The 12,076-nt window shown below is 31.8% G+C and overlaps 1 protein-coding gene across 1 annotated transcript in view; it reads left to right on the top strand.

Annotated features, from left to right (window-relative positions):
• LOC145292198 (receptor tyrosine-protein kinase erbB-4-like) overlaps positions 1–11,216 on the top strand; it is a 165,077-nt gene extending 153,861 nt beyond the window's left edge. Inside the window, exons 12-13 of the mRNA XM_080138508.1 lie at positions 4,279–4,415; positions 11,095–11,216. Of these exons, the coding sequence (XP_079994634.1) occupies positions 4,279–4,415; positions 11,095–11,179 (222 nt within the window). The 3' untranslated portion in view covers positions 11,180–11,216. The remainder of the gene's footprint in view (positions 1–4,278; positions 4,416–11,094) is intronic.
• The last annotated feature ends 860 nt before the right edge of the window (positions 11,217–12,076 follow it).

The following is a 12,076-nucleotide window of genomic DNA, read 5'->3' as shown; positions in this document are numbered from 1 at the left end:
TTTATTGTACTTATATTTCTTTCATTGCTGCTTCTTGTCATCGGTCATGACTGATCGTGATCCTCGTGTCGTTGTTGACAGCCTCGTCAGTTCAGCTAGACGAATAAAACTATTCTTGTATCAAATACAATGAAAAATTATTGAGTTTTCAAATGTTTTACTGAGAGAGAGAGAGAGCGAGAGAGAGAGAGAGAGAGAGAGAGAGAGAGAGAGAGAGAGAGAGAGAGAGAGAAGTAGCTTACTCATAGAGGAAGACACCAATATGACTAATTAACTATTCACTTCTTAACTTATTTTTCTAATTTGGAAATTGAGAGATACAGACGAGCAGAATCTTTAGGTAACATTCGCTTCGATTATCTCTACATTTTCCAACGCATCTCGTTTGTATCGCTTCCCTACCGTGACTGTTCTCTCGCTCCTACATGTAACGTCATCTCTATTATCGTAATGCTCAACACCTGATTTTTAGCGCGTTTTCTCGTCTAAGAAATTGACCTTTGGCATCCGCCTCAATTAGTCCACCTGCCACTGCGTACATTTCCGTTTTCCACCAAGTTATCATAACATGTACTAATGTGACCCTCACCAAAAATCAATTCTAATTCTATCTCTACATACTGGCGCAGAGTCCCAGCATATGATATTATTTTCAAACTCGTCTATCAGTGAGTATGAAAGTATTTTAAGATAATTGAGCAAAATAATTTTTTAAATAAAATTTTTCATTATCTCCAAGATCATTGAATCATTTTTCATATTAATTTCAAATTAAGCATTTATTTGTCAAAATCAGGTTCGATTTTAGTTACAGAAACCCCTAATAATATGAAATCTTATAAGTGTATTCACGCAAGTATAATCACAAACTGTTTCACCACGGATTTTAATTGGACTTAACGAGGACCGCTTTATTAATTAGACTCCCTTGGCTTTAGAATGGAATTCCAGGAAATGCAGTAAATATATTAATGACACAACAATTCAAGGCAGAATTAAACAGTGACTGAACCACTATATTCGTAAATGTGTAAATGTCTCCTTCTTTAGAAGTCGGTCTGTTGTTTTTACGGTAGTTTTTTTAAAATCTCGGAACGGTACGTTGGTCACGCGGGAGTTACGTTAACATTTTTGTTCTTTAGAAGTGCTGGTTGAGTTTGAATAAAATAAAATACGTATTATATACGTTTGGAGCCAAAACAACGCATTATTACAACATGGAAAACAAAAAAAAAAAGAAAAGAAAGAAAGACTGAATATGAAGCTTTGCGTCGAAATATATTTATAAATTTCAATATAAATTTTAAACAAAATAAATTTCTGTTTATTTTGTAATAATGCGTTATTTTGTCTCCAAACGTATGTAATACGTATTTTATTTTATTACAAACTCAGCCAGCGCTTCTAAGGAACAAAAATCTTAACGTAAATCCCGCGTGACCAACGTACCGTTCCAAGATTAAAAAAACTACCGTAAAAGCAACAATGGACTTGTACTTGCTTATTCTCTCCTCCAACAACAACATTCAAACTCAACCAGCGCTTCGAAGGAACAAAAGTCTTAACGTGAATTCCGCATGACCAAACGCACCGTCCCATGATTAAAAAAAAAAACTACCGTAAAAACAACAAACGGACTTCTACTTGCTTATTCTCTGCTCCAACAACAACATGGCAAAAAGAAAGTCATACTGATGATGAAGTGTATCTTCGAAAAATATTTATAAATTTCAATATAAATTTCAAACAAAATAAATGTCTATTTATTTTGTAATACTGCGTTGTTTTGGCTTCAAACGTATGTAATACGTATTTTATTTGAATCCTTCAGTTTGTTACGCTTCAGTTTCAAATAGTACTTTTGTTTTTCTGTCACACTTCTGTTTAGAACTGCATTTTTGTTAGTCTGTCACACTCTTCTTTGACACAGCATTTCGGTAGTAATTTTTTGTCATCGAAATAGCGCTTTTGTTGGTTTGTCAATCTTCATTTTGCAATGGCATATTCGATGGTCTGTCACACTTCTGTCCGTCATACTTTCGTTAGGAATATCATTTCTGTTAGGAATATCATTTCTGTTTACCTGTTAAGCTTCTATTTGCAATGACATAATCGATGGCCTGTCACACTTGTCGGTCTGACAGGCTTTCGTTTGAAATAGCAGATTTGTTGGTCTGACATGCTTTTGTTTAGAATATTATTTATATTATTATGTCACACTTTTGTTTGTAATAACATTTTGTTTATATGTAACGCTTTTGTTTATAAAAACGTGTTTGTTTGTCTGTCACGCCTTTGAAATGACGTCTTTGTTTATCTGTAACGCTTTTGTTTGTAATAACGTCTTTGTTTATCTGTCACGCTTCTGTTTGTAATAACGATTTTGTCTACACGCCTTTGTTTTAAAAATGTGATGGTTGTCTGTCACGCTTTTATTTAAAATAACGTCTTTGTTTGTCTGTTCCGCCTTTAGTATAAATAACATTTTAATTTGTCTGTAACGCTTTTGTTTGAAATGACGTCTTTGTCAGTCAGGTTTTGTTTGAAAAAACGTCTTTGTTTTTCTGTCACGCTTATAGTTGAAATAACTTCTTTGTCTGTCACGTTTTTTTTAAATAACGTATTTGTTTATCTGCTACGTTTTTGTTTAAAATAACATCATTGTTTGTCACGCGTTTTTGATATAACGTTATTGTCTTTTACGCTTTGGTTTGTACCGCTTTTTTTGTAATAACATCTTTGTCCGACGCTGTGAAGCTTTTGTTTGAAATGACGTATTTGTTTGTCACGCTTTTATTTGAAATGACGTCTTTGTTTGTAACGCTTTTGTTTGAAATAACGTATTTGTTTGCCTGTCACGTTTTTGCTTAAAATAACATCTTGTTTGTCTGTCACACTTCTGCTTGAAAAACGTCTTTGTTTGTCTGTCACGCTTTTGTTCGAAAGACCGCCTTTGTCTCTCACGCTTTTGTTTAAAAAAATAAGTTTGTCTGTCACGCTTTGTATTTTATAAAAACGTCTGTCACGCTGTTGTTTAGAATAACTCCTTTTGTCTGCCATGCTTAAGTTTGAAAAACTATTTTTGTCTGTCATGCTTTTGTTTAAAATAACATCATTGTCACGCTTTTTTTTGGATATAACGTTTTCGTTCGTCTGTAACGCTTTGTTTCACGCTTTGTTTCACGTTTTGTTTCACGCTTTTTTTGTAGTAACGTCTTTTTCTGGCAAGTTTATGTTTATAATAAATCTTTCAGTTTGTCTGTCACGCTTCTGATTCAAATAACAATTTTGTTGGCTTGTCATACTTCCGTTTTAAATTTGTTTCTCTGTCACGCTTAAAGTTAAAATAACATCTTTGTTTGTATGTCACGCTTTTGTTTATGATGACACCTTTGTTTGTCTGTCACGCTTTTGTTTGAAATGACGTCTTTGTTAGTCACGCTTTTGCTTGAAATAAAGTCCTTGCTTGTCTGTGACGTTTTTGTTTGGAAAAAACATCCTTGTTTGTCTTTCACGCCTTTGTTTGAAAAAACATCCTTGTTTGTCTGTCACGCTTTTATTCGAAATTACGTTTTTGTCTTTCACAACTTGATTTAAAAACGTCTTTTTTGTCTATCACGTCTTTTATTTTAGAAAAACCGTTTGCCACCTTTTGTTTTAATTAATATTTTTGTCTGTCATGCATTTGTTTGAAATGACATCTTTGCCCCGTTTTCGCTTCAAATAAAATATTTGTTTGTCTATCACGCTGTTGTTTAAAATAACATCATTGTCTATCACACTTTTTTAAATATACCTTTTTTTATCTTGTACGCTTTGGTTTGAAATAACACCTTGTTTGTTTATCTCGCTTTTGGTTGAAATAACGCCTTTGTTTATCTTTGTTTGTTTGTCACGTTTCCGTTTAAATTTTTGTCTGTCTGTCACGATTTCGTTTGATATGGCATCTTTGTCTGTTACGAACGTCTATGTTTATGTGTCACGCTTTTTTGTTTAAATAACGTCTATGTTTGTCTGTCACGCTTTTGTTTGACAGTGCGTCATTGTTTATAACGCTTTTGTTTTAAATAGCATCTTTGTTTGTCTCTTACGCTTTTGTTTGAAATAACGTCTTCGTTTTTATGTCACGCTTTTGTTTGAAATAGCTTTTACATCGCTTAATGCGCATCATTATTTACATTTATTGTTGCATTGTATTTAATTCCATTTCTTTCATTCTTTATCATATATTTATTACTAATTTTTCTACATTTTTATTTCTTTCAATTTTAATTTTAGGCTCCCAATCAGTGTTTCTCATGTCTTAATGTGAAAATACGAAATACATGCACCAAAAAATGTCCCCGGAAGATGACTGAAAACGCGAAAGGAATCTGTAAACATAAAAAACGCGGCTCGAAAAAAGATAGGAAAAGGTATTTTTTAGAATTTAATTTTACATTCAGTTCTTTACAACGTCGACATCTACAAGACAACATTTCTCAATGCGATTTCGCATGCGTTGCATACATCAAATCGATGCAAATTATAGATTACTTTACTTTGTTCAGGGCAAAAACAAAATTGAAATTGGCATGTGGAATTAATCGATTTTTAATCTAAATACTGAAACTTGAATTTAGCATTAATTTATAGAAAGGGGAGATAGTCTCATCCTCTTAGACATGATCCTAAAACAATTTCCAATTAATTACGTATGGTACTGTAAACCAACCTTTGATACTGTTTCCTCGTTGCAATTGTGTCTGTTGTACAAGCACTCTAAAAAAGATGGTCGAAACGTGGTGAAACAACAACAAATATAAAGATGAAGATAAGAATCGCTATTTAATAAATAAATAACTGATCTCAAAGGATTCCAATAATCTAATGAGGTTAAATGGTCAATTGACAGATCCATTTCGTGAAATTATACGTTTTTCAAATATTTTTCTTAATAAATTGATCGCCTCGCGCGCTGTGTGACATCTGATTCCGTCCTATTGAAACCACATAATAAATTGCCAAACTAATGTAGACTGAAGATAACGGATAAAGGCCAAATCTGCATTTAAACAGAATAGAGTTGTCAACTTAAAGTTTTAAGAATCTTAAAAAACAAACAAACAAAAAAAAACCCAAAACAAAAAAAAAAACAAAAGATGTTTTTACTCCTTAATGTACAACATGGTAATCTTACACGTGACCTTGTCTATCTGTGTGAGGAACAGTTTTTACCAAACTCTTTTGTCAATTTTTGATCTTTAGAATGAAACTTGGTATATAAGGGATTTGGAAAAATTCAACTTCATTTTATTTGGATTAATCGAACTATTATTCTCATCTTGAGTGATTTTCACAATGTTTCGGTCGATGTAATCTCCAACCTTCTTCAGATGTATCTTATCGAACTCGAGAATACGTCTGTCGAACTCGGGACTTTGGACGGAATTTCGAACGGAGCCCTTTATTTACTACACGGGGAGAGCATGCTCTTGTTCCGTCATCAATACTCTAACCATTGTGTCACGGGTCCTTGTCCGCAGTGATTAGAGTACTTGGAAAATCAATTGTAAAAGTGATATTCTCCTGAAGGTTGAAGGTTCAATCCTCAGTGTAGGCGACCTAAATATATATTTGCGGATTACTTAGGACCTCTATCCAGTTATGGCTGACGAAATAAAAGCTTGCTATCCCGTGAAGTAAATAAAAGAATCTGTTCGAAATTTCATCCAAATTCTCGAGTTCGACAGAAACATTTCTAAGTCTAACAAGATACACCTGAAGAAGGTCGGAGGTTACATCGACTGCAACGTTGTGAAAATCACATTCAAGCTGAGAACAGTATACATAGCAATAGAGTTTTGTATTTTTGCAGTTCGTTAAATTAAACACATTATAACAATCAACTTCTTTCGCCTTCAACCCAGTTACAAATTGTGAGTCTTTTTATTTCTATTTTATCAATTAGCAGGGGCGCCCAGGGTTGCCCGGTCGTAAAGTACGCTTAAATATATTTTAATTCATGCAGATTTCGTATGTATTATTACAGAGCCAATTCTCTATAGAATATAATATTGTAGCTAATGTATAGCACTGATATCCAAAGTTAAAGAAAATGACTGAGCTGCAATCAGCTTAAATAGAAACTAAAACATTTAGCGCCGCAACCGCATTCCCTATCGTTTGAGCTATCGAAAGATAGATAAAAAATATTTAAAATTAAACCATTACAATATATGAATGAATCTGCGCATGCGCATAAGTAATAAAAATATGTCAAGCTGAAATTAACATTTTGTATTTCAACTTTCTGACTTATTTCTGCACGCATTATTCATCCATCCAAAGATTTGTTTTCGTTATAAACCAGCATTGGTCTATGATTACTATTTCCTGTTAATTTCAGTGTTATATGACCGGTAGTTTAAGAGTTTATTTGTTTAATATTTACACACAGACACACACATATCTCTACTGTTTTATATATATATATATATATATATATTTATATATATATATATATAAAGATAAAATAAAGGAGACGTAATAGTTTTAGTTATGCAAGAAGAATGTCTTAACGGATGTGTCATACTTTATAGATTTTAAGTAAAATCAAAGTTGGATAAATAATGGCACGACTTATGACCCAACGGGTCACGGGTAGTATAATATATATATATATATATATATATATATATATATATATATATATATATATGTATAGGTTATTGAATGACTTACAGACTAAATAGTTTTCTAACGAATGATAAAAATAAAAATTAAATAGTTTTTTTTAATAGTTTAAGTAAGACTATATATATATATATATATATATATATATATATGTATATATATATATATATATAGTAAGACTATATATATAATATATATATAGTAAGACTATATATATATATATATATATATATATATATATATATATGCATTCGTGTGTTGTTTGATTTGCATATATTGATTTAGTGAATAAGCTTCTTCCATTTTTCTCCTCTTACATACCACTTAAACCTAAAACTTAAAACGCCCCTCTTTACCCCATATTACTATTTCATACAGCAAATCACTGGGAAATGTTTACGCAATTATCTCCCTTTATAGCTGTTTTCCCCTCTTCATTTCCATTGCTATTTTTATAAAACAAAAAGCGTCTTTAAATCTGAACCGATTTGCAATCCCTCTGGTCCGTTTTGTCATTTTCTACCTGTTGATTCAAGATAACCTGCTTGACACTGCCAACTAGACCAGCAAATATATATGAACCCGAGAAGATCAACCTGACCTCTCGTTACTACATCATATCGCTTTTATTGCAGAGAGTCGGGCAAATTGACCGTTATATTGTCCGTAAACAATGACGCCTTGAAGAGAGGTCGTGCATTGTGGCTATATATGGCTGCCGTATGTGGCGTGTTAGACAGTTTCTTTATACCAAGAATATCCTCTTTGACATGCATACTATTAATTAAATTCTATCTATCTATCTATCTATCTATCTATCTATCTATCTATCTATCTCTATTTGTATTGGGATCTTTCTGTTTGTCCTTACTTTGTTTAAGCTTGATTATCTATATTCTATTAGTCCATTTATCTCTCTCTCTCTCTCTCTCTCTCTCTCACACACACACACACACGTATGGTGTAAAATGATCTGTTCAGCAAGGGGAGACTTAATTCCAAATATTTCTATGTTATATCTCCCCTCTTTTGGAAATACGGTACGATTATGAATATCTTCAATATCGAATAATCCTTATACACTGTGAAATTTACTTTATGTATGAAAACCAAAGAGGGGAAACATAACATATGAGAATTATTTGGAATCAAGTCTCCCCTTGCTGTTATTTCAGATCATTTGAAACCATAACAGCAAATTTTAGTCTCCTCTCAATCAAGATCAGAGGTTTGGGGAAAATATAAGATATTTTGTAATTAATATGCAAAACTAGGAAAACAAATGACTATGATTAAAGTATTTTATGGCTGTAATAAAGTGCCAAAAGTAGGCTCTGGATGAGAGATGATTCTCTTAATGTGCGACCTTAAGGACACATGTCACATAATCCAGTACACGATTCAGGTCATTAGCTTTCAACGAGAATTTATTTGATAAATCATCATCAATAGTCACTGGATTTCGAACTTGTAAAATTGGCAAAAAGATGGTATATATATATATATATATATATATATATATATATATATATATATATATATATATATATATATAACATAAATTAATATATGAAAATATAATTTTATGCGTACATTTTCAGCATTTACTTCAACAGTGCTCAATACATTGGTAGAGCTAGCTAGTAACTTATACAAATATATATGGCAATTAAGCTACACAGAATATTCTACATTTCATTCTACCGAGAATGAAACGCGGAATAATGTGTAGCTTAATTACCATATATATTTGTATAACTTACTATATATATATATATATATATATATATATATATATATATATATATATATTGGTAGTCAAATTGAATAGTGAAATGCATATATCTTTGGTTTTATGGGACGAAACTACATGAAAATTTCCAAGCTTTTTGTGGGATTATAGTACTATTCTATGGTTAAACTTTTATTACAATTAGTAAAAAAAGAACCTATACTTTTAAATAAGATGGTTAAAATAAACGTTGACGGGAGAAAATTAAGAGTAATAATAATCGACACGTATACCGTCACTTTTTTTGTATTTTCTGACTGAAAGAATAGGAACGAGGAGAATGTTATTTTATTAGACTGTTAAAATAATAGTATCGACATTGACTGGCGCAACATCAAATGATCGTGAAGAGTCAAGGAAAATAAAAAGAATGAGGAATAAATAAGCAACAGCCAAGCACCCATATCAACTTTGGGGAGGTTTGTTGCTATCCAAATTCCAGTAAAGAGCTATGCTCATTGCCAGCGAGAAATAAATAGCAAGTGACCGTTGTGATAACAAATTCATTTGGAAAGGTCATCGAAAGAGATTGAGAGTACTGGGAAGCTGGGGAAACTTGTTGCTAACCAGACTCCAAGAAACACCGCTAATTATTATCAGTGGATAATCTCTGATGATGACTTGTGCAGGAACTCTTAGTGAGTACACATAACATTAAAAATAATACTTATAAATATTTTTGGCATATTTGGGGATACCTATAAATAGACGATGTTCAACAAAAAATCACATAGTGCAGATTAAAAAAAAACTACACTTGAGAGACGAAAAAACTCAAACGAAATTATATAGTAAAAATCGGATATAATGAATAAACACGTAGGTCGTATCTCTAGTAAGATATGCTGAGTCCTTATAAGCAGGATGAAAGAAAATCGAAGCCATCTGGACCTTGTGCGAGGACCCATGGAGCAGTGGTTAGAGTTAAAAAAAATAATTTCTTCTGAAGGTTGAAAGTTCAATCCTTAGTGAGAATGATCGAAAAAAAAATTGCGAATTACTTAGGCCCTCTACTCAGTTATAGCTGATGCAACGAAATCATGTTATTAATTAAATAAAGGATTCCATTCGAAATTCCGATTTAAACAATATATTTCCGATTTAGACGATATACACCTGAATAAGATCGGAGGTTAGATCGACCGAAACGTTGTGAAAAAGATTCTGAAGATGAGAACAATAGTCTGAGGAATACAAATGATACGAATAATAAGTCCTCATCTAAAAATTAAGAAACGTGATATTCATTAAATTCTTTAAATGAGAAAGGAGTATAGAAAAATAGTGGATGACAACAAACAAAAAAATTGAATAGATTACACAGGATACAATATTAGGTTGATGCAAAAATAATATCTTTTTATTGAAATTAGGAAATAATTTTTTCTTCTTCTTTACCTGCATTTGAAGCGTTGATTTAGTTGAAAATTTAAAATAATTACGCATATAAATGAATACGTTTTGAAAGCTGAAAACAACGCATTTTTTTAAATATATAAACAAATTTATTTGGTTATGTCAGATATATTTCGATGCTAAACACCTTTATCAATGAAGAGTCTGTTTTTTCTTTTTCTTGACCACATAAATTTGTTTATATATTTAAAAAGAATGCGTTGTTTTCAGCTTTCAAAACGTATTCACTTATATACGTTATTATTTTAAATTTTCAACTAAATCAACGCTTCAAATGCAGGTAAAGAAGAAAAAAATTTTCTTTCCTAATATAAGAGCCAGATACGTCCTGCCTTGATAAGGTTCAAAATAGACTTCGTGGCCTGGTGGGAGATGTCCTTTTCTCTTCGCTGCAACCTCTATCTCACAGAAGAGATGTTGCGAGTCTCTGCTTTATCGTTATTTTCATGGAAACTGTTCGACTGAGCTCCAGTCTATGGTTCTCCCCTCGCAAAACTTTCACAAGAAACATTCGTCTAGCTGAAAACACTATCAATAATTCCCCATACTCCTTATCTGTGCCTAAACCTAAACGTAGATTCCATGATCAAAACTTCTTTCTTAGAACTGCACATCTGTGGAATTGTCTTCCATTTTCCTGCTTTCCAGCTGTCTATAATATGGTTGTCTTCAAGTCCAACGTGAACAAGTTTTTGATGAGCCGTTCCACTTGTTAACAAATTTACTGAACTTCCATTACTATCGATTATTATATTGTCCTTTTGACTGCTGTACACTCTTTAACCCTTATCCTTGAGTGGCCTATCGGCCTTGATAAGTGGTGATGCCTATGTAAAAAATATATATAATTCGCCTTGCATATGTTAAAATTTGTCACTATTATTTTGTCAGTAGGCCTGACAGTAACGTGTAGTATCTGTTTTAATACTGCACTTCACCTTTTTTGTCTTCGATCAGCAATTAGGAAATCCTACTAGACTGAATCAATTTTAATTTTGTTTCAATCCAGTGGGTTGTTTTTGATGAAATTGTATCTTTTTATATTGAAAAACAAACTTGGAATCTAATTCTGACCTCGTGGGGTGTTAAGTATAGAGCATCATCTGCCGTTCGTAAAGTTCTTGCTTGCATAAATATCTTTTTGTCAATCGTTTGAAAAATTGAATGTGATTAATATTTTTCAATTTATTTTCTTACTTTCTTACTTTCAGGCGTCTCAATCCGCGAGCCAAAAAGAACAGATTGAACAAGAAGGTTCGCCGAACAAGCCGACCGCTGCCGGGCAAAGCTAATTAATCGAATAAAATAATCAATCGAATATCTATCAAATATCTATTTGTATCCCTTTCAATATTTCTGTCTTTCTTCCATTTCCTCTTATATATATATATATATATATATATATATATATATATATATATATATATATATATATATATATATAAAACAGAAAATATAAAAACGAAATAAAAAATCTATAACTGTGGTGGATTCGGGATATCTTCAATACTAAACCACGTTATATAAAAATAAAATTACAAGCAGACCTGACGGACCTTTTAACATTGTAACTGGATCTTTTATTTGTTATTGTTTTGTTTGAAAATAATGTCTTTTTATTTTATATATGGTACATCATTACTAAAGAGGTATTGATTATCTTATTATTTGTTTACCTTAGACTTGGAGACGACCATGCTGTAGTCGGATGGGAAGTATTACGAAAATAATGTTGATTAGTCCTTATAAAAATCTATCGTAGCAAAAACTTGATCAGTAAAAAAGAACATTATATATATATATATATATATATATATATTATAGAGGGCAAAAGTCTGGTTGTATTTCCAGCTAAAACTTGAAAAATACACAACAATCACCCAAAAAGTTTGTACCTCTTTTGATTGGCATAACAGCGGATGTATAATATCTTAAATATAAGAAATAAAAAAATTCTTTATTTGATTTCAAATAGACATCTATATCATTTAATGTTATCAATGCACACACGCATCTTTTTATGTTATCATATGATTGAACAAATGAACTGAAATGATTTTTGTGATAAACTTATTTCAAGTTGTCAGTGGTGTGTTAGTGATGGGGCGATTCCAACATTTTCCCGATTCCGATACAATTACCGATTTCATACTAAATTCCCGATTCCGATAAACTTAACGATTCCGATTCTGA

Source organism: Euprymna scolopes, chromosome 13 (assembly GCF_053919585.1).
Source record: "Euprymna scolopes isolate OS-2025 chromosome 13, ASM5391958v1, whole genome shotgun sequence".
NCBI lineage: Eukaryota > Metazoa > Mollusca > Cephalopoda > Sepiida > Sepiolidae > Euprymna > Euprymna scolopes.
This window is presented reverse-complemented; position numbering and strand designations above follow the sequence as displayed.